The 27,300-nt window shown below is 46.0% G+C and overlaps 1 protein-coding gene across 1 annotated transcript; it reads left to right on the forward strand.

The window, feature by feature from the left end:
- Positions 1–1,204: 1,204 nt before the first annotated feature.
- Positions 1,205–25,645, forward strand: LOC119371979 (sushi, von Willebrand factor type A, EGF and pentraxin domain-containing protein 1; the record flags this gene model as incomplete). The annotated part of the gene is given in 8 exon segments (XM_037642417.2): positions 1,205–1,426; positions 7,098–7,304; positions 8,575–8,754; positions 11,553–11,597; positions 12,531–12,707; positions 15,968–16,045; positions 18,256–18,423; positions 19,518–25,645. Coding segments are annotated over 8 exon segments (1,304 nt in total), but the record flags the coding sequence as incomplete, so codon positions are not given.
- Positions 25,646–27,300: the final 1,655 nt, after the last annotated feature.

A 27,300-nucleotide genomic window follows, 5' to 3' on the forward strand; every position in this document is an offset into this window, starting at 1 on the left:
AACCTTTGGCAAACAGGAGCATCTTTGTAGTTTTTTTTTTATTTTTGTATGGAGCTGTTGCTGGCATGCGCGTGCACAAAGGAAGACACCATTTTCTAACTCTGGTTACCTGAATCAAGTGTTTTCTCAACCAAAATGCGGTGTTTGAGCACATTTAAAAATGTTTTTTTATGGTGCCATCTGTTGAAGCCAAACAACACAGCAAAAAGAATCGGGGTAGCTTAACTATGGCACCCTCAAATGCTTTGTTCATGGTGGGTGAGCCCAACTCATCTTTGGTAGGGAAAGGGTTAACTGGCACTGTGCTGAGCACACTGTCTTACCGACTACGAACACCAGCCTTCTTAATTGGCACAGTGTCAAGCAATGTGCCGTATTGATTTCAAACAGTGGCATTCTCGTCACATTTCTAAGCACTCTGTCTCATCAACACTGTGCCCTGTGAACAGGTTAACTGTTCACAAAAGAATGCTGTGCATTGTGAACAAATGCACTGTGCATAGTAGCATTGTGTGCTTGTTCCTTATCGGGCATCCTGGTTTGGTGGCCTGTAATTCCATCTAAAGCCAACTTTCATTTGTTTCCATGATAGTCAGAGTTGTTCAATTATGCCACTTGTCTGATGGACGAACTTGCGGAGAACAATGAACCCACGTGCACCTGGAGCGACGAAAGAAAGCACACCGCGGCGCCATGATCACTGCACTCTTTGCTGTCGTTGCACGATTTGCCGGGTCAAGAATTAGAAGTGCTTTCAAGGAAGGTTGAAGAATTCTGTAGCAGCAGTGTCAAAGCAAATGAAATCGAACTTTATTTCATCTCAGCAAAGGGAAAGGGGGTGGCAGGAAAAAGCTGCATTATTGCAGCTTGACTAAGCCCGGTCCCGTGTGTTACAGTCGTATGCGAATTTTGGTCTGCAAGTTGGCTTTGTGGTAATGCAACAAAGGTGGCCTCACAGCAATAAGCGTGGTTATTTTTTTTTAAATTTTGCTTTTGCTGCAGTTTGTAGTAGTTGAGAGTTCAGGTTATATGTGAGGGAGCGTTATTATATGCGAGAAAATGCGGTATATACCTTGTGGCATCCCATTCCCGTAATATAATGGGCTGCCTTCTAGAGGCCATCCACTGTTTGCCTATATTGAGTCATTTGTTGGTGTTTTTTTTCTTTTTCATGCGTAATGTGCCTTCGTCCTTTCTCTTGCAGCGGCTGATTGTACATGGGACAGCCTCACCGACGACACACACCACTACGAGGGCTACTACACTTCTCAAACTTATCAAGAGACCTTCAAGGACGGGGAGAAGGGACCTTACAAGTGTCAACTTGGCTACCTTGTATCTGACCAATATTCGGGACCTCGTGTACTCAATGCCACGTGCCGCGGCAGCACGTGGGAGTGGGATTCGAGGAACCTGCTGTGCAGGCGTGAGTGGTGTTGCCAAAACGATTTAAAAGACCCGGTGGCCTAATTGTGTATCTGGAAGTACTTAGAACCTTTGCTGCAATTTAGTCGTTCGCACCAACAAAAAAAAATTGATGCCGTGTTAGCGTTGAAGAATTTCATTGCAGATGCGCAGTGGTTTTATGGAGCAGGTAGCAATGCACGGCCAAATGCAAGAGAAATTGGTCGGCTACATGTATTGAATACCTTGTTGCAGGAGTGAGAACATGCACATGCAGGTGTAGACGGGGCCATACTAAATGCAATGCCCTCTGGCTTGACAAGAAGGTATGCAAACGCGAGTGGTGCATTTGTAAACAACTCGTATGGGATTTGAGAATTTGGCTCCTGGCACACACAGTTGTTTGCATCCTCAATGTCTTCATTTGTGGCGGCTGTGAAATTTCGTTATGTTAAAATACATAGTAGATAAAAACGCTTTTGTCATATTGAGGTCAAATATACATGGTGTTGTGTTGGCTTGACACTACAAGAAAGCTCATTACTTTACATGGAGTAGTATTTCGTTACAGTATTCGTTATGTCGAAGTTTAGGTGTATTGACTGTTACGACCTCTGATGTTGCACGCACAGACGTCATTACTCTGAGGGTCTGTGCGGCTCAAGAGAGCGCATGAGCCACTCGAGCATCAACACAAGGCGATAGGACAGTGGTTAGCGAGTTGCCAACACACGTTTGAATCCTTTGGTGTGAGCATTAGATAAAGCGTTCTTTTACAGTGCAGCTGTTAAGGCCAGTTTCACAGTGTTTCTCGTGCAGTGAAGGCCAGCATGTGGTGTCGTGCTCGGCACGTGAGAACAGCCAGAAAAGCGACCTGTAACATGGTCTCAAGTATTGCATGTATGTAAATGCAATTGTCAGGAGTTACAGAATGAAAGCTACCTTGCGCGTAGTTCAAGCATTAAAGTAAGTTCTTCAGCGTTTGTCTTACCCGGTAACGTTTTTTTCTCGCATTGCATTTAACTGGCTCTACTTTGAAGAGCAGGTAGGAAGAGTCTAGGTTCGTGGGTGCTGTGCCTCGGCCAGTTTTAGTTTGGTGTGACGTGCAGAGCACGTCGGCGCTCGTGTCCCCCACGATACCGGCGTCTCATCGTTAGCTCCAGCGTCCACGGGCTTGCCAGCTGCCATACTAATCTGTCATGCTCAGCCTATGGTAGCAGGCCTTTCTGAGGGATCTTAAAGGGATACCAAAGAGACTAACGATTTCGCTTTTATTAGTAAATTACCTTTCCACTATACGAGGAACACCACTCTTGCCTCGAGATGACGCTTCACGAGCTTGAAAACATGCCAGAAAGGAAACGCAGCTGGTGGCGCCGTCTTAGATGTTCCTGCCCTGACTCACTGTGGTGTCGTAGATTTCTACGATGTCTGCTGGGGCCTGCACAGTTCTTTATTCGTAAAGATGGATTGCATTGTGTTTTAAGTGAACCACGGATATCTTATGATGGCAAGCTTCAGGAAGTTTTATTGAGCCAATTCATCCAAAGTACAGTGGACACTCAGTAAACGGAAATCTCTTAAATGGGACTGCTGCTTAAACGGAACAACTGACTCTAAAATGGTTAGTCTTGTACTTAATTCTGTGACTCCTCTTCACCTCTCGGTAAACGGAACTTTGGAACACATTTTTGGTCCCTTCAGGTTCCATTAAACAAGAGTCTACTGTACCAGCAAAAGACTGAAACCTGTTATTTAACGCTGACGGTGGTGTGCTGAAGTTTTGATGCAAAATTTAAAATTATGCTTTGACCTTCACCTGCTCTTCTATTAATGAATCTTTGTTTATGAACTTAACGAGACTAGGGTTTTCAAACAGTAATTTTATCCGTGCAAACTCATTTAACGTTTCACTTTAGCGTCCATTTAAAGTGTAGCATTGAGACCACCCTGCTTCCATTGAGCTCAGTTCTTTACATTAGAACTGTGCATGAGCTCCCATGTAGCTTTCCTGTTTTTGATGCATCAGTTGCTCCAGTAGGCTTACGTCTGACAAAGCTTTGATAAGTGGGTAAGTGGCCTTATGAGGACAATATGCCTTGTGGTGGCATAGCCAAGCTGGATGGTGGACTGACACAACAAAGCCTCTTAAGATTCCAACTGCGTCCTTGGTAAAAAGAGGCGGAAGTTTTTAAAGTGTTGAAAGAAGGGGCAAGCAGTCATTCCAGCCGTACGGTTTCAGGAACAACATTTTTAAGTGCGAATGCACTTTATAAGCGACCCTGTGTCCGCCGTCCCATAGCAACGGCGCGAGGAGCGGAGAGGAGCGTCTGTAGCAACGGCGCAGCGACGTCACGCCCCACGTGACTGCGCGCGCTCCGCCCTCCGCTCCGTGGCTGCGCGCGCCCCGCGCATTGCCTGTGGTGATGAAGGCCGGCGGCGAGACGCCGAACGAAAGCGTGCGAAGCGAGCCGAGCACCCCGAAGCCGATCTGGCGCGGGGACGCGCGATGCGTGAGCGAGCGCGGGCCCTCGAATTCGATCGGCCGGACGCGCGCTTCCAGCGAGACTTCCTGGACCGCAGCTTCGGATATAGGCTGCGCGGTGTGCGATCAACTGTGGTTCGACAACCCCATCTCGGGCGTGCGCAACGCCGCCAACAAGTTGAACGCGTTGCGGGTTCTTTGGAACGAGTTCGGAAGACAGATCATCATCATCAGTAAAAGTGCTTTGCACTTAAAAACGGCCAGACCTCCGTGGGTCGGCTTGCGCCGTGCTCTCTCGCTGCCGTCTCCTTCGCTCGGCCCTGCAGTTTAGTCGCGCGCCCCTCATAGCATCACCCCGTGCTTCGCACTTCCTCATACTCCCCTTCGGGGAAATGCGGGTTTTTTTTTTTATTGTAACTTTCACATCCATGTAACAAAAAACTTTCGCAAACACTTGTTTGGTCCCATAGCCTAACTGGCTAGTAGTGGGACCATTTGTGTGACATACCTACATAATTGCGCAAGCGGTTACACAGCGACAAAGGACATCAAACTGGATACAAATGTTTTAAGAAAAAAGAAAAAAACACATGATTGAATTATACAAGGAATAATAGCGCAGACCGTAGCTACTTATAGCACAGAATAATAATAGCACTAGAATAATAATAATCATAGTAATATTAACAGCACTAAATGACTTATACAATTGTACTACTAAGAACATTCGCATGAAGTGCATGCTTCATGGCCAATGAAAAATTTTTTGCCTCTTTCACATCAGTCGGTATCGCATTCCATATGAGAGTGCCGTGAAATTCTGTGAGCCTTCGACCGTCGGCATTTCTGGCTACCGGTAAATTAAAGCAGTGATTCGCTGCAGCTCTTGTACAGCGCGCGGGTAAGGTAAAGGTGCTTAATGGGAGTGGGTCTTCAAGTTTTATTATTCCATGCACTATATCAGCAACACTAGACACGTGAACAGAGTCCAGTGGAAGTACATGCATCAGTTGAAACAGTTATTTTGTGGTATCCGTCCTGTTTGAGTATGTGATGATCCGGTCTGCCCTCTTTTGCAGGCGGCTAATACATTTCAAATGGGTTTTATATGTACTGCCCCACGATGCTATACAGTAGCTCAAGTGACTGTGCACGAATGCAAAATATAGGATGGGTAGAATCGATGCGCCAAAACATTCACGGGCTTTTAGTAGCGTGTGACAACCATATGCTAGCTTGGAGCATGTCTTTTCTATATGCGATTTCCAGTTCATGTCCGAGTCAAACATGACCCCTAAGTACTTAAACGAGGCTACTGGCTGTAGCAGTGCCATATCTAAAACCAAGTTGAATCCTGCAAAGTCGAGTTGTTTCTTCCTAGAGTAAAAGACCATGTATTTAGTTTTCTCTGTGTTGATATTTAGGTGGTTTCGTTTAAACCATACTTGTACTCTCTGTAACTCTTCGTTAATTTTACCTTCGATATCACCTAAGCTGTCACCAACAAAGATTAGTGCCGTATCGTCTGCGTACATTAAAGCTTCTGAATATAGTAGGATGGAGGGGAAATCGTTAACGTACAGGGAAAAAAGAGTGGGTCCAATAACCGAGCCTTGTGGTACCCCAGATACTATTTGATTGAGTAGAGGACTCGACACCATTCATCACTACTCGCTGCTGCTGGTCGGATAGGTAGCATTTAAGAAGCTGGTGAATTTTGCCTCGAAAGCCATAGTCATGAAGCTTACTTAACATGATGTTGTGGTTGACGGAATCGAAAGCTTTTCTTATGTCTAGGAAAACTACGACGGCAATCTTATTGTTGTTCAAGGCTTTGTTAACTTGTTGGGTTAATACCAAAACTGCAGTAGATGTAGATCTGTGTGCTCGAAAACCATGCTGGTTTGAGTAAATTATATTATGTTTTGATGCAAATGATGTTTATCTGCGCTGATAGAATTTTTTCAAACATCGTATTAATTACACTTAACACAGATATCGGTCTGTAATTTGAGGCACTTGATCGGTCTCCATCTTTGTATACAGGGACGACTTTGCCCAACTTAAGCTCATTTGGGTATATACCACAGTCCTGCCAGTGTTGAAACATGTGCAGCAAATGGTCTGCCAGAATGTCTGTGTTATTTTTTATTAATTTAACTGTAACAGCATCGAGGCCAGCCGCTTTATTGGCGTCTAGTTTTTTTTACTATTGACACGATATGGGACATTTCTATCTCAAACATGGCAAAACTATCAGAAACTGGTCTTATGGGACGCGTGTGATCTGTAGTGTCAGGAAACTGAGCAGCCAAAGCATGCCCGACGTCTGCAAAATACTTGTTAAAGCGATCCACCATGTCTTGAGTTATATCATCAGGTAGTACACGTTTATCTGAGTCAAGGCCAACTGCGGCTTTTGCTATTTCCCAAATTCTCTTGGTGTTGCCCTCAGCCTCTTCGATAAGCTTAGCATAGTATTCTTTTTTTCGTTTCCTCATTAGAGTGACTGACGTATTCCTATAGCATTTAAATTAAGTAATAGGCATTGGTTCTCTGCTGCTTCCACTTGTGGTACCAGTGGTCTTTTTGTTTCAATATTTCTAAAATACTAGATGTCATCCAAGGGCAGAGTGGCTTGGCGTACTTACTACTAGTTGTGGTGGTGCTTAGTGACACAGCATTTTTGAGAGAGCATATGAAATTACTGTATTCTATATTTACATCCTCGTCATACATAGCGCAATAATCGATTTGACTTATTTTGTCTCGTAGTAACTTATAGTCAATCTTTGTAGTTACTTTTCCCCTAGAAAGTTTCGTATTCAGAGGCTCATCTGTAAGGGTAACAAAAATAGGCAAGTGATCGGCAATCGGAACAGGAAGCACACCAGCATGCACATCATTGCCAACGTTGCAGAGGGCGTGATCAATAAGAGTACATGACGTGTTAGTGATACGTGTTGGCTCATTTATGACATTACACAAGTTAAAGGATTTCAAGAGGAGTGTGTACTCATTCGAGGTATCGGAAGACAGGTCACAGTGCACAGGAACACAGTGCACAGGAACGACAGTTGGGGCACATGTTCGGGAGAGCACAGTCTCCAGACAAACAAACTGACTATTGTCTGGGCAAATTTCATCTAAAGTGATCCTGTAAAGCATGCTTCGAGATATTTTGCTCGCGTCTCCCTTGTGTCTGCAGCCGTCAGTTGCGGTCATCCTTGCCCGAACGGTCACTGCAAGAATGGCGCCGTCACCCCGCTAGTGTTCAACTACCCGCATGAAGTGACGTTCACCTGCAAGAAGGGCTACCACTTGGTGACGCACGACGACAAATACTGGGATCCAAACAACGTTGTCGCCTGCCAGACCGATGGCAAATGGAGCCGTCCCGCACCCAAGTGCGTAGGTGAGTAAATGACTGCATTTGTTCTCTAGTGGCCTGAGCTTTCTTTTTCGGCGAACCTGTCGTAGTAGTAGTAGTAGTGGTAGTAGTAGTAGTAGTAGTAGTAGTAGTAGCAGTAGCAGTAGTAATAGTAGCAGTAGTAGTAGTAGTAGTAGTAGTAGTAGTAGTAGTAGTAGTAGTAGTAGTAGTAGTAGTAGTAGTAGTAGTAGCGGGCGTCACGAAGGTCACGTGACCAGAGACGAAATGAAAATGATGCTTGAAATCGATAAAACGAAATGACGATGATAATGACTTTCGGTATACAGCACATGGAAATCAATTAGTAATATCATTAATTGCATTAATTAAATGCCTACATTAATTGTAATAAAACATGACAAGGAAAAACAAAAACAACAATTGTAATAAGGCAAGGCGCGTGGGTGCAAAGAGGGTCATGTATATAACAGGGAGCGCACACTTGGCAGGATTCCGGCTGTGCCAGCGGCAAATCATGTGACGCGAGGCGTTCGCTGAAACGCTATTGCATGAGCCGGCAGGTCACGTGATCTCACTGGAAGTCACGTGACGGGAGGTGTTCGCAGAAACGCCATTGCCTGAGCCTGCAGGGCATGTGATCTCGTTTTGCCCAATCAAGTATAAGCGCGCGTGTTTCAAATCGAGCGGCAGATTCACAACACCACAGGGTCTCTCTAACCAATTGCGTACAATCACTCACTTAGTTTTGCCGTCCAATGGTTTTCACGGTGTGAACTGCCTGAATATTTTTTTCTTCTAGCCTGAAATTTTCCTTAGCTTACGTATGGCACACTAGTGCTTTACGTCCCGCTATTTTGCCCCCTTGGAAGAGTCACATTTTTTGACAGTGAGACAGTACTGGACATCTTGCGTGACATTACCGTATGTACTCGCACAATGATCACACTCACGTATTGATGAATTCTGTCCACAAAATTTGATTTTCTTTTCTTCCTGTGCAATGATGCTAGATGTTCACCTTTTTGCAATGCGGCCACTGTGGAAAACAGCGCAGTGGCGCCTTCGCCTTGCTTTGTATCGTTTTGCCATGAATGTGATATGCGAGTTATGCGTCTACATTAGTTTTCGTCCACATTAATTCTTTCAGTTTAGGTCGTAACCATTATGCTAAAGTTAAAAACATTAAATTATGTCCCTTATGCTTTCGTCGGCCTAAATGTCTATGGGTTTCACTAGTTCTCTTTCCTGTGCCACTGCGGGTATCAAGATGTTCCTGTTGTTCCCGTTGTTTCAGAAGTCATATGCCCACAACCCACCCCCATCGCCGATGGCAAGGTCGATCCGACGCAGGGAATCTTTCGTGAAGACGCCACGATCCAGTACACCTGCAACCAGGGCTTCACATTAATCGGCGACGCTACACGCCGCTGCCAAAATGATGCGAGGTGGTCTGGCAATGACCCAACTTGCGAGCGTAAGCTTAAACCACTCTTCTCACTTTCAATAAGGAGAGCTTCGCCGCCTCGTGGGTGCTGGGATGTGGGGGCACAGGTCCTATCTCATTCTTGCCTTGATGGAGCAGAGTTTAATTTGATGTGCAGCACCTTGCATAACCACCTAGCGTGGATGTAACCTTAGGGGACATGAAGAGAGCAGAGTCGGTCAGGGAACAAACGGGTGTTAAGGACATCTGAGTCGAAATGAAGAAGAAATGGGCAGGAGGGGCAGGGCATATAGCGTGAAGGGCAGATAGCCGCCGGTCATTAAGAGTAACGGACTGGATTGCAAGAGTAGGCAAGCGTGCAAGGGGAGGCGGATGAGAATAAGTAGTTTGCGGGGATAATGGGGCCACAGTAAGCACAGGACCGGGTTGATTGACGATACAGTGGTGAGATCTTTGCCCTGCAGAGGGCGTAGTCAGGCTGATGATGATGATGATGACTTTGCACAGAGGGAGCTAGAAGCTTAAGGTTGCCCTTGTAGGATGTTCTCAAGCTGTGCTATCCCCTGTTGCAAGCATTGTTGTAAGCACCATTGCTTTCATTGAGTGTGTGTGTGCATGTGTTTGTGTACTGTGTTGTGAGAACTGCATCAGTATTTAATTTTTTTTCTTTTTGCCTCGATGCGATTTCTTGCAGCAAATATGGCCAGCATGCTTTCTTTGATTTCCCAATTTTCCTAAAAGTCGCATGAAATTCGTCACGTTGCAAGGTCTGCGGCGCGAGGAAGGTGGTGGAAGCCGTGCACGATTGGCACACAAGATAGTCGCAGTGTATTTCTGGATGCTGGCTGGGCACCAGCCACAATTTTAGATAGTCCAAATGTTTCAATACTCATTTGGTAGTCCATTGCTTATTGGTTGACAGCTTCAGCTCACGAAGCAGCGTAGCTTTTTTTTCTCTCTCTGTTGTCTTGCGAAATGAGAGGAGCAGTAAAGCTGCACATACTGTAGAAAAAAATTACACGTCATCTCCCCCTATGGGCAACCATGGTGGGATGCGAAAGCATCGCGGGGGGTGCGCATGGAGTTTCCATTTCTCTTATGTGACTTATGAGACGGTGGTTGTCGAGGCGTTTGAATTACCGCTTGCCGACGCTGACGTTTACGTTCGGCTTCCCGAACCTTCCTCTGCTCCGCGGCGGTGGCACTGCCGCTGCAACTAGCGCCAACGTTGACATTGTTCATGGCGTTTCGCACGCCATTGCACAGAGAGAGAATGACGAAAGCACAGCGAATGCGCGCTTTCGCAGCCTCGCAGCTTCGAGATTCACTTGCCGGCGTTGCCGTTTACATTCAGCTTCGCGAGCGTCCATAGTGGCATTGCGAAGGAGAGTGCAACGCTTGCCGGCGTTGCTGTTTATGTTCAGCTTCGCGAGCGTCCATAGCGCCATTGCGAAGGAGAGTGCAATGGGAATGAGCGCGCGCCGCATTATATACGAGCGCACAGCTGTGGCGGAAGAGAGAAATGGGAGAGTAGAAACAAAGCGGAGGCAGTGCTCACGCCACCTCCTCCACCCCATCTCCTCGCGCTCACGCGAGGAATAGGGGGGAGAGTTAGCGCATGCGCAGTATGGGTGCGGACGCCACAGAACGGACACTGCCCGCGCATAAGATGCTTTCGCATCTAAAAAATACCGGAATGAAAGTTCCAGAGTTCTCCCCACGGTGGGCGGTGGTGGAAATGCCACCCTCCTCTCCGCGTACCTGCCACGGTGGTCTAGTGGTTATGGTACTCGACTGCTAACCTGAAGGTCGCGGGATCGAATCCCGGCCGTGGCTGCTGCATTTTCGATGAAGGCTGTTTGAGGCCCGTGTGCTTAGATTTAGGTGCATGTTAAAGAACCCCAGGTGGGCGAAATTTCCGGAGCCCTCCACTACGACATCTCTCATAATCATATTGTGGTTTTGGGACGTTAAACCCCAGATATTATTATTACCCTCCTCTCCACTTCACCCCACCTCTTTCGATAGACCGCCCACTGCTCCGATTGACTCCTTTGAAATTCTCTCTGAGGAACCAATAAAAAGCAACTGTGCGCATGCAACGCCAGCGAGCCGTGCCTCCCTGCTCCTGGTTATGTAAAAAGGAGTTCGAACATGTGTCCTAGTGGTTTCAAAGATTGCCAACGGCATTGTGAGTGCTAGAACACAAGCAGCCTTTCTTCCGTTTTCTGTGCGCGTCATGCATGCCAGAAATACGCGACCAGAAATGAAATGTAGATGTGTGTCGAAAACTGGAAGTTTGAAAACTTGATGTCATTAAACTTAACATCTCCCCCCCCCACTCTTCTTTCTCAAAATGTCCACCTCCTAAAAGAATTTTGGGGAGAACCCTGGAGAGCTGCTAATGGTTTTTCAATATTTTTCGCAATGTCTGAAATCTTTGTTCACTACTCTAGAGTGCCCACAGAATGAAATGCAATGAAAAAAGTACAGTATTAAGTACGACACTCCGCATGTGCAGTTGTTCAGGGGTACTACTATGTTGCATTGCTGCTGATTTGGCCACTGAACTGTGCAGAATCTAAAGGGGCTGGTCGAAAGTGCGTGCGTCAGTTGCCCGAAGTCACCGCGCGTCTCGTTGCATGATCTCTCTACATCTGTCACATTGGGTCAGTCTGGTGTGGTGTGACGGGATGTGAAATGACAGGGTGTGGTGTGGTGTGGTGTGATGTGTTGTGGTGTGGTGTGTTGTGGTGTGGTGTGATGTCCTGTGCTGATACGCAAGCTGCGTGGAATGAATGAGCTGTGGCGGCATGTGCCATGTGCAGGACGCGGAAAGCCTGTGGAATTTTGGACTCCAAATGTCATTGTTGGTAAGGGAAGAGTCACGTGGCTGTCGTGGCTCGCACATATATACTTTGCATCTTCTCATCGGGCCTTAACAGCATGGGTGATTTGTGGGTGTTTGTTTTGCGCTGTCTGTGGAGCAGTGTCTGACGTCACTATAGACCGAGAACAAGCGGGAGCTCGGTGAGCATGAAATGCTTGACGTTAATAAGCTTTGCTGTGGGTAAGCTTTGCTTTGCGCTTGAATACTGCGATGCTGGATGGCAAAAATGGCATCTGCGATACAACACCCAGTCTTGTAGTCAGTTACAGCTTAATAATACTGTGCCTAATAACACACGGCCTAATAATACGCACTTGTTTCCTCTCACCTCACGCATACATTGAGATATTGTAATCTCTGGACGCTCCTGACATGCCGATACGCACACTAGTGCCTCTAGGGAAATACTAAACGTGTAGACAGGAACGGCAGCAGTGACTGCAGTATTTTGTGACGTAGTTAACTGTTGAAAAACTAAACAGGGGAACTGCAAAGTAATGAAGTGTAGTTTAAACTTATTTATATTTCAGGTTCATTTTTTTTTCATCATTCGCAGTCATCCACAAAACTTGTCAACTGCTGTTGATTTGTGCGTCATACTATTCACGTCATCAATGCTAATAATCAGAGTGGACCTGGAGTCAGTTGAGTTTTCTTGTTGCATTTTTTGTGATGCAAATGCAGAGCGTGAACATTCGTAACATCCGATTGCAAGACACTTGTCACGAAATGACGAACCGGAATGCTGGCTCAAGCTTGGCACGTTCACTTGCATGCAGCACAAAAGGGAAGCGTTAGACAAGAGCCGGGATTTTAATTCCTCGCATGGTTTTTACTCGTCGCTCTTATGCATTGTTGGCCAAAACCGGTGTCTGCAGTTTACGGTTGCTTTGACGAAAAAAAAAAACTTTTTCAGAGAGGTGCCCCGAACCAAAGCCGCTGCTCCATGGCGAAATTAAAACAAACCACATTTACAAGGTTGGCGCCATCATCATCTACGTCTGCGACGACGGCCAGCGGTCGTCTGCCACGTGCAGCGATGACCTCAAGTGGCGTCCAGAGCCGCCATCGTGCACGGACACAAGGAGAAAACGTTGGTTGACTTTCGATAGCCTTCGCTTTTGTCTGTGGCCTCCACACCTGAGTTCCTCGCTTCTTCTGTTCTCACTCGTGTCTCCCCATCCTACTTCCTTCACCTGGCGACTCTTTTCCGATGTTTTTGCACCGATTGAACTTGGTTTTTCTTTTATTTCCTCACTAGCCCATACACGGATCTTGCAGGAAAACGGGCAGGGCAGGGAAGCCAGGCAGAGCTGCACTGCAAAAGTGTGTTTGTTTCATAACTATGTACATAAACTGAGCATGAATAACTTGAAAGAACAGGAACGTATACTGTAAATGTATTAGGGTCACAAGTACTTCTCATAACAACAGTGGGTAGGGGCAGCCAAAGAAGTGCTGTTGCAGTTAATACTGTGTACATGTTCAAATTTATTGCAAAAGTTACAAAAAGAACGAACAATGAACCAGGGATGGTTGAATTTGGAAAACAGTAATGAAAGCCATGCTGTTTCTCATACCCTTACACTTGCCAATTCATCTGCTGATATCTCATTAAGGCCAAACCCTATATACACGAAAATGCACGTGACAGCGACGAGCGACGCAACGTAGATCGCCTTCGCGCACGTGGTCGCTTGGATGGGCAAACCCCATTCACACGACGGCTTCGGCGAGCGATCTCCACTGTTGCTGGCATGAGGGCATTTACTTGTACCAAAAGTGGCCCGTTATCAGCGGTATGCAATGTAAAATACGATGTTTTGTTGCATAATGGTACATAAAATGTTTATCATTGTCTTGCAGCATTTTTTTCGATCCCATCACTGCTGCTACGTGGCGGCAAGCCACGTCACAGACGGCGCGGGACTTGTAGTTCCCGTCCCTGAGGTCTGCTTTCGCGTTCAACAACGTCAATATATCGCTCGTCGCCATTGGCCATGTTGATGAACGTTGTTGTTGATGCGGGTCGATAAGAAGGTGGCGGCAATCAGCAATACGTCACTGATGCATCTTGTTCCGGTGTTTTGCCGTTGGCTGCTTGAGCACAGCACTTCTGGACGATGAGCGACGGATTCCAAATCTGAAAAACCGAGCGATCGCGCGAAATCGACCACCTGACACGTCGCGCGAATGGCTCGTTTCGGCGCTCATAGCATCGCTCGCCGCTGTCGCGTGCATTTTCGCGCATGTGGGGTTTGGCCTTTAGCCGTATAGAGCTAATAGTAGCCGTGAAACCTGGCTATCAAAGCCTGCTTCCATATTTATGCTGTTCTTTTGCAGAGTAGTATTTCCACATGGTTCAACTGACCCTCCTTCCCCTCCCTTTCATTATGGCCTGTCCCATTCTTATGCATGTCGCTTCATTGTCACTTCTGTTCCATTGCTTTGTGTTCCACATCTATGTGGTATATTTTCTCATATGGCTTCCTCTTGCTTCTATCACTTTTGGGTTGTAAACAGTGCAATGCTGCTGAGGCCACTCTTCACTGCAACAGTCACAATCTGTTTCGAAGATTTTTGATGTGTAGAGCACTGTGAACAGAGTTGCACATATACTGGTTCTCGAGAAGTCGTCAAACAAGTAATGTCACTGGAACCAACATTTCGAAAAGTAGAGTAGTCTTCATTTTTTAGAATTAGGCACAGACACGAAGCTGAGAACACAGGACAGGTTTAGGGGAGCACTTACGGGCTGTTAAGAGCGGTGGGGCGAATTTGGCTGATCATTGTGCTGGTTGCCGAGCCTGTGAACCGAGGCTGAATGAAATCAAGGTTCTAGGCGGAGGTCGTGATAAAATGGCTCTGAACTCTTGGAAGCGTATCATATCGGGAAGAAAGGAGTCGACTTAGTGAGTCATCTGTGACGCTTTGGAAGGCTGAGGTCGAGTAACCTGGGTGTTTTTTGTGAGCATTTTTTCGTGCTTGTGTGATGTGTTTTGATGTCACTTGACCATGGTAGCACCTGTCCCGCGTTCTTGCTTTGTGAGCGTCTGTTATGGCACTTAATCTTTCCCAAAAGCTATTCACCATCTTGCCCTGTACCGAGGTTTGTTGTACTGACCTCCATGTGCAGTGACTGCTTTCCTCGGAAGCGTTTTTACATATGCTTAACTCACTCTCACTCGCTCTCAGTGATGCGTGTGAAGATGGATATTAGATCTTATTCTCCTTCATGCACATTGAGGAATGCAGCGGTGGGTCAACTGGTGGAGCGTTTGCCTCCAGCAAAGGATGTACTGGGCTCGATTCCTGGTAACGCTTAAACACCCGCAGGTTCTAATATGGATAGAGGTACCCCAACCAGGCACTTGGTGATGTGGGTACTCGTCTTTAGAAGGTGGCCTTTGCTCCCCGATTATGACTCTGCTCCCTATAGGTTGCAGAAATAAGCGCCTTCCCTAACTTCAAACCATCTTTTACATGGAGGTATAAGGAGCCACATTAGGTGTGCATAAAAACACTGCCAACAAAAGCAGACCCTGCCCTGACATAACAGTCCCCTTGTCGACGTGTGGGCTGTTGCGGTGGCCCAGCGGTTACGGTGCTCATGTGGCGACTTGAAAGACACAGGTTCGATTCCGGCCATGGCAGTTCCATTTGGATGGAGGTGAAATGCTACAGGTCCGTGTACTGCGCGATTTCAGTGCACTTTAATGAACCCCAGGGGATCGGATTTACTCCGTAGCCCTCTTCTATGGCATCTCTCATTGCTTGAGTCACTTTGAGATCTTAAATTTCACAAAGAAACTTGTTGAGATGTTGGTTTCAGCGACATTTTTCGTTCAGTGACTTCTCAGCACTCAAGCGTCAGTTCAAGTCAGTGATGAAGAGTGAATAAGAATTGGTACAATATAAATTGTTGGCCAATATGGCTCCTAGATAAAAAAACAAGCTCCGTAGTTAGATTCCCAGAGTTATTTGTATCCTTGTGCTTAAGTGTCTTAAAGGCAAAATTCGTTGATTAGTTGCCAAATGCACTACGGGAAAAAAAGCACCAAGCACAATTTAAGATGAACAAGCAGGATTTAAGGTGAGAGCCCCACTGCTCAAACTCTCATCACATTTTAATGTGAAAGTTGATTTTCCGATTTAAGCAAGAGTGGCGTTTGGTTTCCTTTTGGGCCCTGCCATTCGTCGGCCAGGTTTCTTGTTATCTGCTTTCCTTTTCCAGTGTTCCTTGTCTCCATGCCTTTTCAGTTGCCTCCCTCTGCCCGGCTTTTTCCCTTTTTGAAATTTTTAGTAGTGTTGACTGGCCATGTTCTTTCTTGCTTTCTTTGTTGACTGCAACAGCAATGTCGCCGTCGCCACCATCGCCAACAACAACCACCACCACCACTACCACAACAACCACTCCTCTGCCACCAACACGTTAGTACTGGATAAGATACTTTTTTTTTTTTGTCATTTAAAACATGGCGGTCTTATACCTATGTCACATGAGCACGCAAAAGCTCCTCTACCTAAGCGGTTCTTTACAGCATTTAAAGATTTGTAATGAAACCGTATTGCACAGCAGACACACGGCAGGGGGGCGACGTTAATTTTGGCGTTTCCTTCCCAACAAGCTACTAGATGAGTATTTTTTGCAGTATTTTCTGCACGACTGTATATATTTACCCTTCGTATGTGATTAAACTTAGTTGTGAGTTAGCGCCTGTTCTGTTCACTTGTCTACCGTCCCTTGTCATTTGCACTGTTTTACATCATGTACTACAGGAGGGATGCTAGTTTTCAAGGTAGAACAGGTCAGAATAAACAAACGCGTCAGAAGATATGAAGTGAAAACTTATTGTATGACGAATTTTTCTAATGGATTTGCTATTTGTTAAGGCCATTTTCTCACTTTCTTCGGCCATGGATGGTCACGGAACAAAAATGGCACGCGTTGATACGTGTGATTACTTGGTATCTTTGGCCTGCTCATCCCGCTCACGAGAGTACTGAACAAAATGAGCATTATTAGGCCTACTTAAGCATTAGTAAGCATCTTTCTCATGATGCGTGAAGATATGAAAACTCGAGTTGTCTTAATCTTTCTGTTAAATGGCCCACTGCTTTCGAGGCAATGCCTTTCTGTTTGTAAGAGAGATAGCCAACCTTGACTTCAAGGAAAGGCCGCTTCTAGAGTGGAGAAGAGACAGACTGACAATGAACTTTATTTTGGAGTGGAGAGGGGCGGGGTCCTTTTTCTCAAACTCTTCTAGTGTGCTCATGGGACGTAAGTGTAAGAACCATTAGCATGTCTAGTATTAGCATCTAGAATGAGCATTATGCCATGTGACACAATCAAAAGGTGCTGTTTCCCATGTGGACCACTCTGAAAAAAAGAAAAAATAGGAAAACTTGGATCTAGGTTCTTGCTATTTCTACCGGAAGGCTACTTGTTTAGGCAGACGCAAAAAGCATTTAAAATTCTAACAAAATTTTGCTGAAGGGTACTGCTTGACCAGTTTAAAATTGGCATTCGAATTGCAAAACATGGAATCCTGCAGTAGTAAACTCATGTCTACTCCGCCGGAATCCAATGATAGTCATTTATCTGTCGATATCCAAAACCTGCCAGCATAATGCATAATCACGTCACCAAAGGCTCTCATGAATTGTTAGGAGAATGCTTTTGGGAAACTGTTAATAAGGACGAATGTTTGGAAAGTGGTGCTGGTTTTGGGATTCCTGTAACAGAGGCATGACTTCAATATCACATTTGCATGCATAAATGTAATTTATGCAGTTTTGATAATTAACCAAATTATTGTTTAGCTTTCTCTTGCTGCTGCCGCCTGCATGTCATAGCCTTATGTGAAAATGGCAGCAACTTCGATATAACATCATTAAAAAAAGAAAAAGGAATTTCAGCTTTAAAACAGCAGATGGGATATGAATTCATATGCAAGTAGTCTGCGTGGTAAAGACGTTTGTAAACTGAGCGACGCTGAGTCAGTGTTTGTCGAATTATTTTTTTCATTTATGCAGAATTTTTCACTTGTGTTGAATCGTTTGCACAGGTCACACTCCTAACACACATTTGTTTTTTTTTCTTGCCCTCCTCCCTTTTTTCCCTTTTTATATATTCTCCCTCTCAAACTTGTACATTGGTTTCTTTGTGGCTTGGTTCTTGTTCTGTCTCTCAACTTTTCGTCAACTGTCCTTGCATGGCTGTCGCTAACCGACAAAAAAACGCCATTTTCTCTCCATCTTTATGGAATGGTTGCACCTCTTGGCATGTCTTGCCCATCCCGACCTGGCTCACTTGGTTGAAACCAAAATGGTATTAACATTTCTTCATTCGTTTCCATTCTTGCTGTCCTTGGCTATAACTGTCACACTGCATACCTGCCATCTTTCCTTGCCCTCTCTCCTAAAATCGCCGTTTTTCTTACTGTCAATTGCCCCATCTTCTTGTGGCTTTGTCTTTACCATTTTTTTTTTGTGCTTGGCTGTCGTTGCTTCCTCTTCTGGCTGTGTTTTTTCTGGGCTTGGTGCGGTGCCTGCCTGCTCCCATCTCGTCACTCCTGCGTTATACCTTGCCAAAAAAAAAAAAAAAAACTGGCCAAATCTGTGCCCCATTGCGCTGACAGAATGTAGCCCGCTGCCGAGCCCAACCAACGGCAAGCTGTTCAGCAAGGACGGATTCAGAATCAACGCGTCAGTCTTCTTTAGCTGCGACGAAGGGTACGCCTTGCATGGGCCCGCTACGCTCGTGTGCAAGCCAACGGGCGTCTGGGATCCTCCGATGATGCCATCATGTGAGTGAACCTTCCCACTTGCTTTTTTGCCTGTTGTCGCGGTTTTAACGCTGTGAAGATCTTTAACCCACTGTCTTTCTGTCGGCGTATGCAAGTTGCACACAAGCTCTTGCCTTGATTATTTGGGGGAATTGCATGACTCAATTTAGCCGTAGGCGTGCGTGGGGTTCCACATTAGTGGGGGCAGAATTTCACTGCTGTGCACCCCCCCCCCTCCGCCCCCCCTGTTGGTGCATCTGAAGGAAACAAGCTTCCCAATGGAAGCAGAAGTCAAATTGAAGCGATGGCGTGCTTCTCACAATGAACTGCCTTTGATCCCTGTCTTTCCGAGGATGAAGGTGGTAAATAACAGGTCTTGGAATGCTACATCAGGGGTCCTCATTTCGCCATTGTCATCGGAAACCTGCATGGCCATAACATGCACTTTAAAACAATGACTGGACATGCCCGGCTGAATAAAGGCATGGGTTAGACTCTGCCCCCCCCCCCCCTCTTCGATGATTAGGGTGGATGGCCACCCCTCTTTGCCCCCCTCGTGCGCACGCCTGTGAATTTAGCCATGCAACTCCTGGGGGGAGCTCTCTGGGCCTGCCATGTAAAAAAAAAGAAGTTTCCTAATTTTCGCTGTATTGTGTATGGTAATTAGTACTTGGAAGACTTCCCCTAAACACCGGACAGTTTCCATTGATAACACCACCAGCATTTTGGATAAGTACCATATCGCTTGATGTGTAGGAGTTTGTAATGTACATATTTCATTGTATGTTCAGCAAGGCCGTAGCCAGAAATTTTTTTTTTTTTTTTGGGGGGGGGGGGGATCTCCTTTATCTGAAGTGGGGGTCAGTGAAGTGAAGGGGGTCAGGTAGGCAAATGTGATCAAGTGTCATTTTGAGCTCTGTATGCCATGGCAAAAAAAATTTCGAGGGGGGGAGGGGGGTGCGCGGGCCTGGTGTGCCCTCCCCCCCTGGCTATGCCACTGATATTCAGCATCTTTGGGGGCTGTCATGTTTCTTGGTGATCAGTTTGAGATACGTCAAATCTCGCCACATTACTGTCTCATATATTAAATCATGGGTGTTAAACCTCTCTTCCAGGCACTGCGCCTCCGCCTTGGATCATCATCCTCAGCGTTTGCTTGGCAGTTCTCGCCTCACTCGTGCTGTGCTGCCTTGGATTCTTCTACTTCATGCGGCGAAGACGGCGGCGCACGCCTCCGCCTCACAACTACAGGCGGCAAATACGGAAGCCGGGACCGTACGATGCAATATCCAACGATGAGGTGGCGAGGCTGGGAAAGCCATTTCCTGTGACGAGCCTATGAGCCGACCACGATGCGGCGCAGGTTGAGAGGAGCTGACGACCTGCAAGCTTTTGCTGCGTAATGGCCCAATGCTGGCAGATTGTTTCAGGCCATTAGCGTTACGCAGCAACTTGTCCTGTGGGCATGAAAGCCAGAGGCCAGTGTTTCCTGCCGGGTACTTCGAAGTGTTATGTGACTGACTTTGGACGAACGTATGGCAGGCGGGTGCAATGCACGAGTTGCGGACCACACGTGGAATGTATGGTGCTGCTGCGTTGCTTGGAACGGCCAGCTGCGTGTGTGTCATGGTTGCACCTCAAGTCATTCGTCCAGTCACCGGTGGGAGGTGCCTGTCCCGTCTTCGCAACAGAATTGTTGTGGCGCATTGGAGATGCGATTGCCACGTTAGCTGAGCGGCGACTGATGATGACTCGCACCTGAAAGAAGCGAGGTGACCCACTCGTATGGGGATGCATCCTGATTTCTATGCACCCTTCCCATCAACCGATTTCGTGTGTGCATGCAGCAGGCATGCTTGATAGCAGTAACTGTGGCAATCATTGGGCTTAGTTTTCTCACAGATCTGTGAGCACATGAAATTCACAAATGGCATACCATGTGGCTGGCTTAAAGAGCAGCAGCAGGGATCGCAGAGTTTACGCTGCAGGGTTTCAGTAATGACCGACTGGAGCTGTTGTTCTAAAGAATCTGATGCCTGCCTCCTGGAGAAATTTTTTTCGCCGCTTTCCAATAATATCGGATTTGCAGAGCGAGGAATCCAAGTAAAGAAAAGGCTCGCAGATTACAAAAAGATCCTTTAACTGGGCCACATTGGTCCAGTTGCCTTAATACAAGTGGTGATTTGCCCAAGACTGCCATTAGCGTTAAAAGCCAATTGCACCCATGTAACATTGCATTATCGCTGTAGGATGCACTGAGTCAATGCGCTGCAGTGCTTTATACTGCAGGACAGCAGATGCTGTCATTAGTACTTGGCCGTGAATACAAGTCACGGCTACCGTCTGCAAAGAACCACTTATATGTCAACGTTGAAGTGCAGCAGAGGTGCTCTGTGATGTGGCCTACCCTTACACACCGTACAGGTATGTGTAAGGCCTGTTTCACACAGCCATCTAGCACTCAGTCACGTCACGGATTGGTCACGGCACCAGCATCTGTTTCTGAAAGACATGCCAGTGACGTTAGCTGATGCTATTTTCCTTCTGGGAAACAATCGTGAAACAATGGCGGCTACTCATTGTCAAAGAGAAAGCGGTAAAAAAACTGTCTTAGTGACAAATGCTGGTAGATGACGAGCCATTTGACGTCTCTGTGAATAGGGCGTTACAAGGGCCTTTAAATTGCTGCCACTCTGACATGAATATGAGGAGAACCAAATCTTTGTTTTATTTATTTGCCATCAGTGGCAGCAAAAAAAAAAACATAGGCGCCTAGCGCAGTACTCATCTATTATATAATAAGCTAACTGCGTCATCATTAGGGTTGTCAACTTTACTACGACAAAAAACTGCCTTGTGGGAGACTTGAAGAGGCAGGGTGCAGATAGGAGGATCTTTAAATGTTTTAATTAAAAGATAATATGCAGTCAAACTAAATGAAAACATGGCTTGAATTTGTTAGCAGAACTAGCAAGTTACAATAAGACATTTGAGGACAGTTAAAAAGCAGCAGGTAGCTGTTTGCTGTTCAACCAACATTGGTATGGGCTTGTAAGTATCGTTTACTCATTTTACATTGCCTTCTAGAGCATAGATTGAACTATCAATTGTGAGATGTACAAGATACTGGCTGCACCGGCTGAAAAACTAAAATGACGGCGGCCGTAGTTGTGATAACTTTGCAACATTGAGAATATCTTGTGCACTGAACAATTCTTTTTCAAATGGGAATAGTTCAGCTAGCAAATGAATTTTTGCTACTATGGTTCTTATGTATTAAGGAGCTCTACCGCTGCCTATTGCATGCTTTTGTGCATTTTCAATAACGCAGTTTAGAAGCTGGAGTCATCTTGTGAGGAGCAGTGAGGCTGCGTTACTGGCCAGATGTGGTGCTGTCTTTTTTAGTTCATACACTCGCCCTACCTTTCGCATTTTGTCTTTCGCACGGTTTTCCTGCTTTTGTATGTTTCTTTATTTTGTCTACCCTGTAAAGAAATGCATTTATGGCATCTGCAAAAACACTGCCCTCTCCGGCTATTGGTTTTCTGCGTGCATTAGTCCTCTTCGTGGTCCCGCAAAAAGTCCGGTTTGACGTTTCGCTCGTCATAGGCGACCTTTTATCTTTGTTCTCTTGTTTCTACAGAAAATGTGCCCTGGTCACAGACTACGGCCAGTGTCGTTCTACTTGTGTACGAAGTAAGCTAGTAGGGGAAAGAAAAGTAGAAAAGAAACAGGAAGCAATGAGACATGGCATTGTCTTAATACTTTTCATCTTTCTTTTTTTTCATATAACTCTCCATTACCTATGCTATGCTGTTAATGAACTTTTGCGAATAAGCCAGGGCTACATCCAGGAAGCTACAGAGAGAAAGATACCTATAAGAAAGGAAAAATGAGAGACGGTGTTTAGATTTTGTGCAGTTTGTTATCCAGCACATGAGAGGGTCATAAAGGAGTGAGCGAGAGTGAGAGAACGCATGAGCCTAGATTGATCACATTGTCTATTCAAGGCTAGTAGTTGAGCATTTGAGTTTGTTACCATCAGGTACTGCAGAAAGGGCCATCCGAGGTTTTCTGGGCCGGTTAACTTTAAGGCGAGGCTCCGACGATCTCTCCTTTGGTAAAGGGTCAACCGTCCAGTAGGAAGCTAAAGGACCACTGCATAGGCGAACTGCATTGATGTAAATTTTGTGGTGTGGCCAAAGAAAAAAAGTGCAGCGCCACAAGGTAGTTGTGTGTGTTCAAACACCTTTCCAATGCTTGTACATACGGGTGCACCATGCTAATCTGTCCAAACGAACCCCACCTGCACTTATCCTTGTGCTATGCTTCTTCAATGCATACTCTTGTCGTACTCGCAGAGCTCTCACCTGGTTCAATTGAGACGTCAAATAGCAGAGCTTGTCAGGTCAATTACAATGCACTTGACATTATGTTCAGAGTCGGAACCAGATGCAAGAATTTCCTAGGGTGTTCATACTGTCGGATAGTCAGCCTTGGTCTTGTGGCACCTGTTAAAAGAAAGGGTTGTGCACGTGGCCACTGTAAGCAGCAAGTGAAGATTACCATATCCGAATGGGAGGCTGTGATGGCTTAATGATTCCCTCTCAGCATCAATTCCTTTTCGTGCTTCGTCAGTTATCAGAGCAGTGCTCTGCTCTCATTATCAGTGGCACGAGTAGGCCGTCAACAGTGGATAAGAGTGTCATAGAATTGAGCTGTAAGAATAACTACATTGCACCAACCCCGCCTCTTTTCTCTACATGATGTATAATGGCTTTATTTATTTTCAAAGAAGCAGTCTCGTTAAAATCTGTGCCTGTCTCCCATTTCAGCAGATCACATAATACACGCTTCCGGTGCCCTGGAAGATGAGAGCTAAAATAATGTATATACAATGATTGTATGATTGTTCACAATTATATCCTTTTTTGAACTTTGTCTAGTGATTTAGAGTAGGGGATGATAGGAATGAAAATAGAATGAAGTGAAGGGAATCTACATGTCTTAACCTACCATGAATTGATTCATGCAGGCATACGCTGTTTACCATTATTTGTTGCAGACAAACAAAAGAAAAAGCAACTTTTTGGAACTACTTTCAGTACAACCTGTCAGACCTTTTGTGATGGCTCCTGAACTTTGTGTTCAACCACACCATGACATATTGCGAAAAGGGGCTTGTTTTCTTTGCATTTATTTTGCAAGAAGGTGTTTACACACAGAATTGTGCCACTGCTAGACTCATTGCAACCAACGCAAAGAGGAAGGCTCCGAAAATAAGATGCGAAGAGTGAGGATTAGTAGTGTTATATTGTCTCTGTCTTCTACTGTTCTCAAAAGTGTGCTCGTATGCATTTTTCGGAGCCCCGGTGTCGTCCTTACCTGTACATCATGGTTCTGTAGGTTCATTGTTAGCACAGTGCAGCAAGACTTGCATGTTCAACTCTTTCAAGCATCAGTTGTCCACCTGTTTATGTCGTGAAGTGTACGAGTGCACATTACTTCAGGGAGCTGTGTGCTTAGACACTTTAACCCCTTGCGGCCCGTTGTCGGCCCCTGCCCAACGATGCAACACAGCCGCAGCGGTCTGTGGTCAGGCACTGCTGGACAAGTTCTGTCGCGGTTGATTCACACGTGCGTTTTCTCACTGCATTATGCATCATCTGCAAAAGAGTAAGTAAACTACTCTTACTTAGGCTTTGAGTCTATTAGTTTCATACCAGCACTGACGGAAGGTGGGAAAAGGTTTCGGACCGCAAAGGGTTAAAAAGCTTTACCCAGGCATGCAGCATTCTGAGTGTTTGTAATGTAACGCACCTTTAGCAGACCTCTGCTCTCGTTGTTGTGGCATCGTTTTGCCCGCTGCGTCTTGTGCCTTGCGCTTGTGCCTTGAAAAATGCGTGTTTACACTTTTGTAAAGTCAAAGTCTTTCTATTAGCCCTTAATGGCGTGAGACATTGACGAGCTCGATACTGTTCAGTAGATACGGCTCGTGTATGACCTCATCGTTGCAAGCCTTGCCATGTCTAGTGTAGCCACACTTTGTTATCACGTAAAGCTTTTTCTACTTCTGGTAGTTCAAAAGTGCATGACGCAAATTCTCTTGATCTGAAATGTATCGTAAGCTCAACAGTTTTAATATATTAATTTGGTTGTTGACCAGTGTACAATAATTAAGCCACTTTGTGATTTTTTCAAGGGAGTTCAATACAATGATTGTAGAAGTTTGTGTGAGCTAGCTGAAACTCTCATGGTGGTGTTTGGTTACATTTCACACTCTTGAGTTTTTTAGATGAGTTGTATGAAAAATCATCCCACTTTTTGTTTAGAATCTCAATTCCCGTATTGGGATGGACGGGTGAAAAGATGTGTTACGATTATTTTCATGTGTGTTTGTGTTTTTAAATGTCCGAAGTCATGTTCATCAGACTGAATTGTTAATGTGGGTACATCGATGTTTATAAGTTCACACAGGGGATCGCACTGTCATTCAGGTTCAAATTCTGGCCAGATTTTTTGTTGATTACTGACCTCTTACTCCATAATTCGTTGCCGCTTAATCACATGGACAATATTTTGTGCCATACCAAACATTTTCGAGCAGTTCTGTCGAGCTGCGTTGCACATATTATGGCAACACTGCTTGAATTGCATTCTTGTTAGACATTGAACATGTGGCATGCTCACTTGTGCGTTCAATGCTGGCCGCATCGCTTCTTGGACTGCCGAGGGCGCCGTGTTGCGAACTGCTTGTGATTGCAAAAGTGCATATGATTCCCGCGGCAATGTTTTTCACCCTCACTCCTTGCTATGACCTAGCCCTGTTTTCGGTGAGTCTACATGAAACTCTGTATGCAGGAGTCTCATGTTGGACCTACAGTCCTTGTCACATGCGCTCAGAGCATTGAGGGCATTATTGATGCCGGCATCACACGGGCACTTTGGGGCACGATCTAATTTCTCTATCGCAGCTGGCTCCTTTGCATAAGTTGCGGAAGAAAGGCCGGTTGGGATACAGAAATTGGATCCCTATCGAGATCCAAAGTGTATCCTATGTGACCGGAGATATAATATTCGCCATACACTCGAAAGCTCGCACCGTGGCTGAGCAGTGTTCGAGTTAGTGTGTTCCGAGGCAAGTGCCGGCTTGTGGAGCTTAATTCATTTTCTGTTTAAGCTTGCACTGTGTGCAGGTCGCCCCCGCAGAACGTACAAAGTGTAGTAAAAAACATCGAAAATATGTGAGTGTTGGTGTGCATTCTTCACGTCGCCGCAGTCATGTGGGTGATTTCAACATGACTTGGGCGACTTATGCCAACACAGGCTTGTGCATGAGGATAACTCTGCGAATTTGGCTTGTTGACCAAAAGTGGTTGTTAGATTGTTGTGAGCAAGTGGTTTAACAGCGAAGCTGTTTAGTAAATCGTTCCTTGCGAGCCAGTCGCAGAAAATTATCATCATCTTAACGGGTGCCACTGTGCAGCTACCAAAGAACCAGTACAGAGAGAGAGAGAGAGAAAGAAAGAAAGAGCGAAACAGAGAGGCGGAAAGAGAGCTATGAAGAAAGAGAAAAATTTTTGTCAAAAAATAGTGCTTCACGAGGCAGGAGCCTCTTAACCACTCGGCTATCCAGGCACGCTAGCAGAGCATAGCATGGGTGGGAAAGGGGTGTGTGAGGAGTAGAGATGGGATGGTGAGGAGGAGGGAAAGGAGGAAGGGAGAGAGTAAAGCTTAGCACAGAAAGAATGAGAAAGAGAGAAATACAAAGAAATGCAGAAAGAAAGCGACAGAACATCAACGACAAAGAAGTAGAGAGAAAGAGGAAGGAAGGCATCGCGTCGTATAGCGACCAGATACCACACCAGCTGGCCAAGCTGCGCATGCGAAGTAGCTAGGCCGTACCCACCGACGGAGACATCGCGCGCAACCTCCGCTCTTAGTGCACAGCCTGGCTGCGTACTCCCGAGGAGGAAGCCGCGCATCTCGAAGCTAGACATGTCGGTCGATGGGGAGCACGAGCGGCGACGGTCCCGTGCTTCGCTGTGCCAAGCTTTGCGCGACTTAAACTGCCCGCAATTTTTAGATTATGAGCAAGTGATTTTTACATTGCCACATAATGGGGTTTAAGTCCGCTCTGCTAGCTGTATAAAACTTGCAGACAGAGGTAGGATATATTCCCGGGTGCATTTTGTGACGTAAGGCAGGTGTCGAGATTAAACTCGGAAGCTGGGATGGCGGATAACGAGAAAGAATGGTTAGTGCTGTCCTGCATGCCCTACCCTCTCCGAACTTGTGTATGGTAGTTTTTGAGTCGCTTACTGTGAGGGTAGCGATGCGGGCTTGTTGGTCTGTCATGGTCCTTGGATGTGGGCGCGAAAAGACAAGGACGAAGGGAAGAAGGACACACACACTGGCGCTATTGTGTGTGTCCTTCTTCCCTTCGTCCTTGTCTTTTCGCGCCCACATCCAAGAGCTTACTGTGACAGAGTAATTGGGTATGGTTGTGGCGAAGTATCTGCTTTTGGAGCGGCACCCGCTTCAGCTGTAGTGCAGTGACATATGCATTTACCCCGCCCGAGCTCGAGGTGAGTTCCATCGCTGAGAGAGAGGACAGAAGGGTCGTCAGGCCGCACACGTGGCGCAGTGGCGTAACCAGAAATATTTTCGGGGGCCGGGGGGGGGGGGGGGGGGAGAGGGAATTCAACCAACCTTTATGCATGTTCGTGTGTCTATATTTGTGTGTGTATATATACACAAAATTGGAAACTATAAGGGGAGGGGGTTGAACCCCTCCCTTCAAGGGAGGGGTTATAAGGAAAACTATAAGGGGCGGGGGCGATTTAGCGTCAAATTCACTTGGGATGCGCCAGCAAGCCACATTGAACGGGTGGAAGG

Source organism: Rhipicephalus sanguineus, chromosome 10 (assembly GCF_013339695.2).
Source record: "Rhipicephalus sanguineus isolate Rsan-2018 chromosome 10, BIME_Rsan_1.4, whole genome shotgun sequence".
Lineage (NCBI taxonomy): Eukaryota > Metazoa > Arthropoda > Arachnida > Ixodida > Ixodidae > Rhipicephalus > Rhipicephalus sanguineus.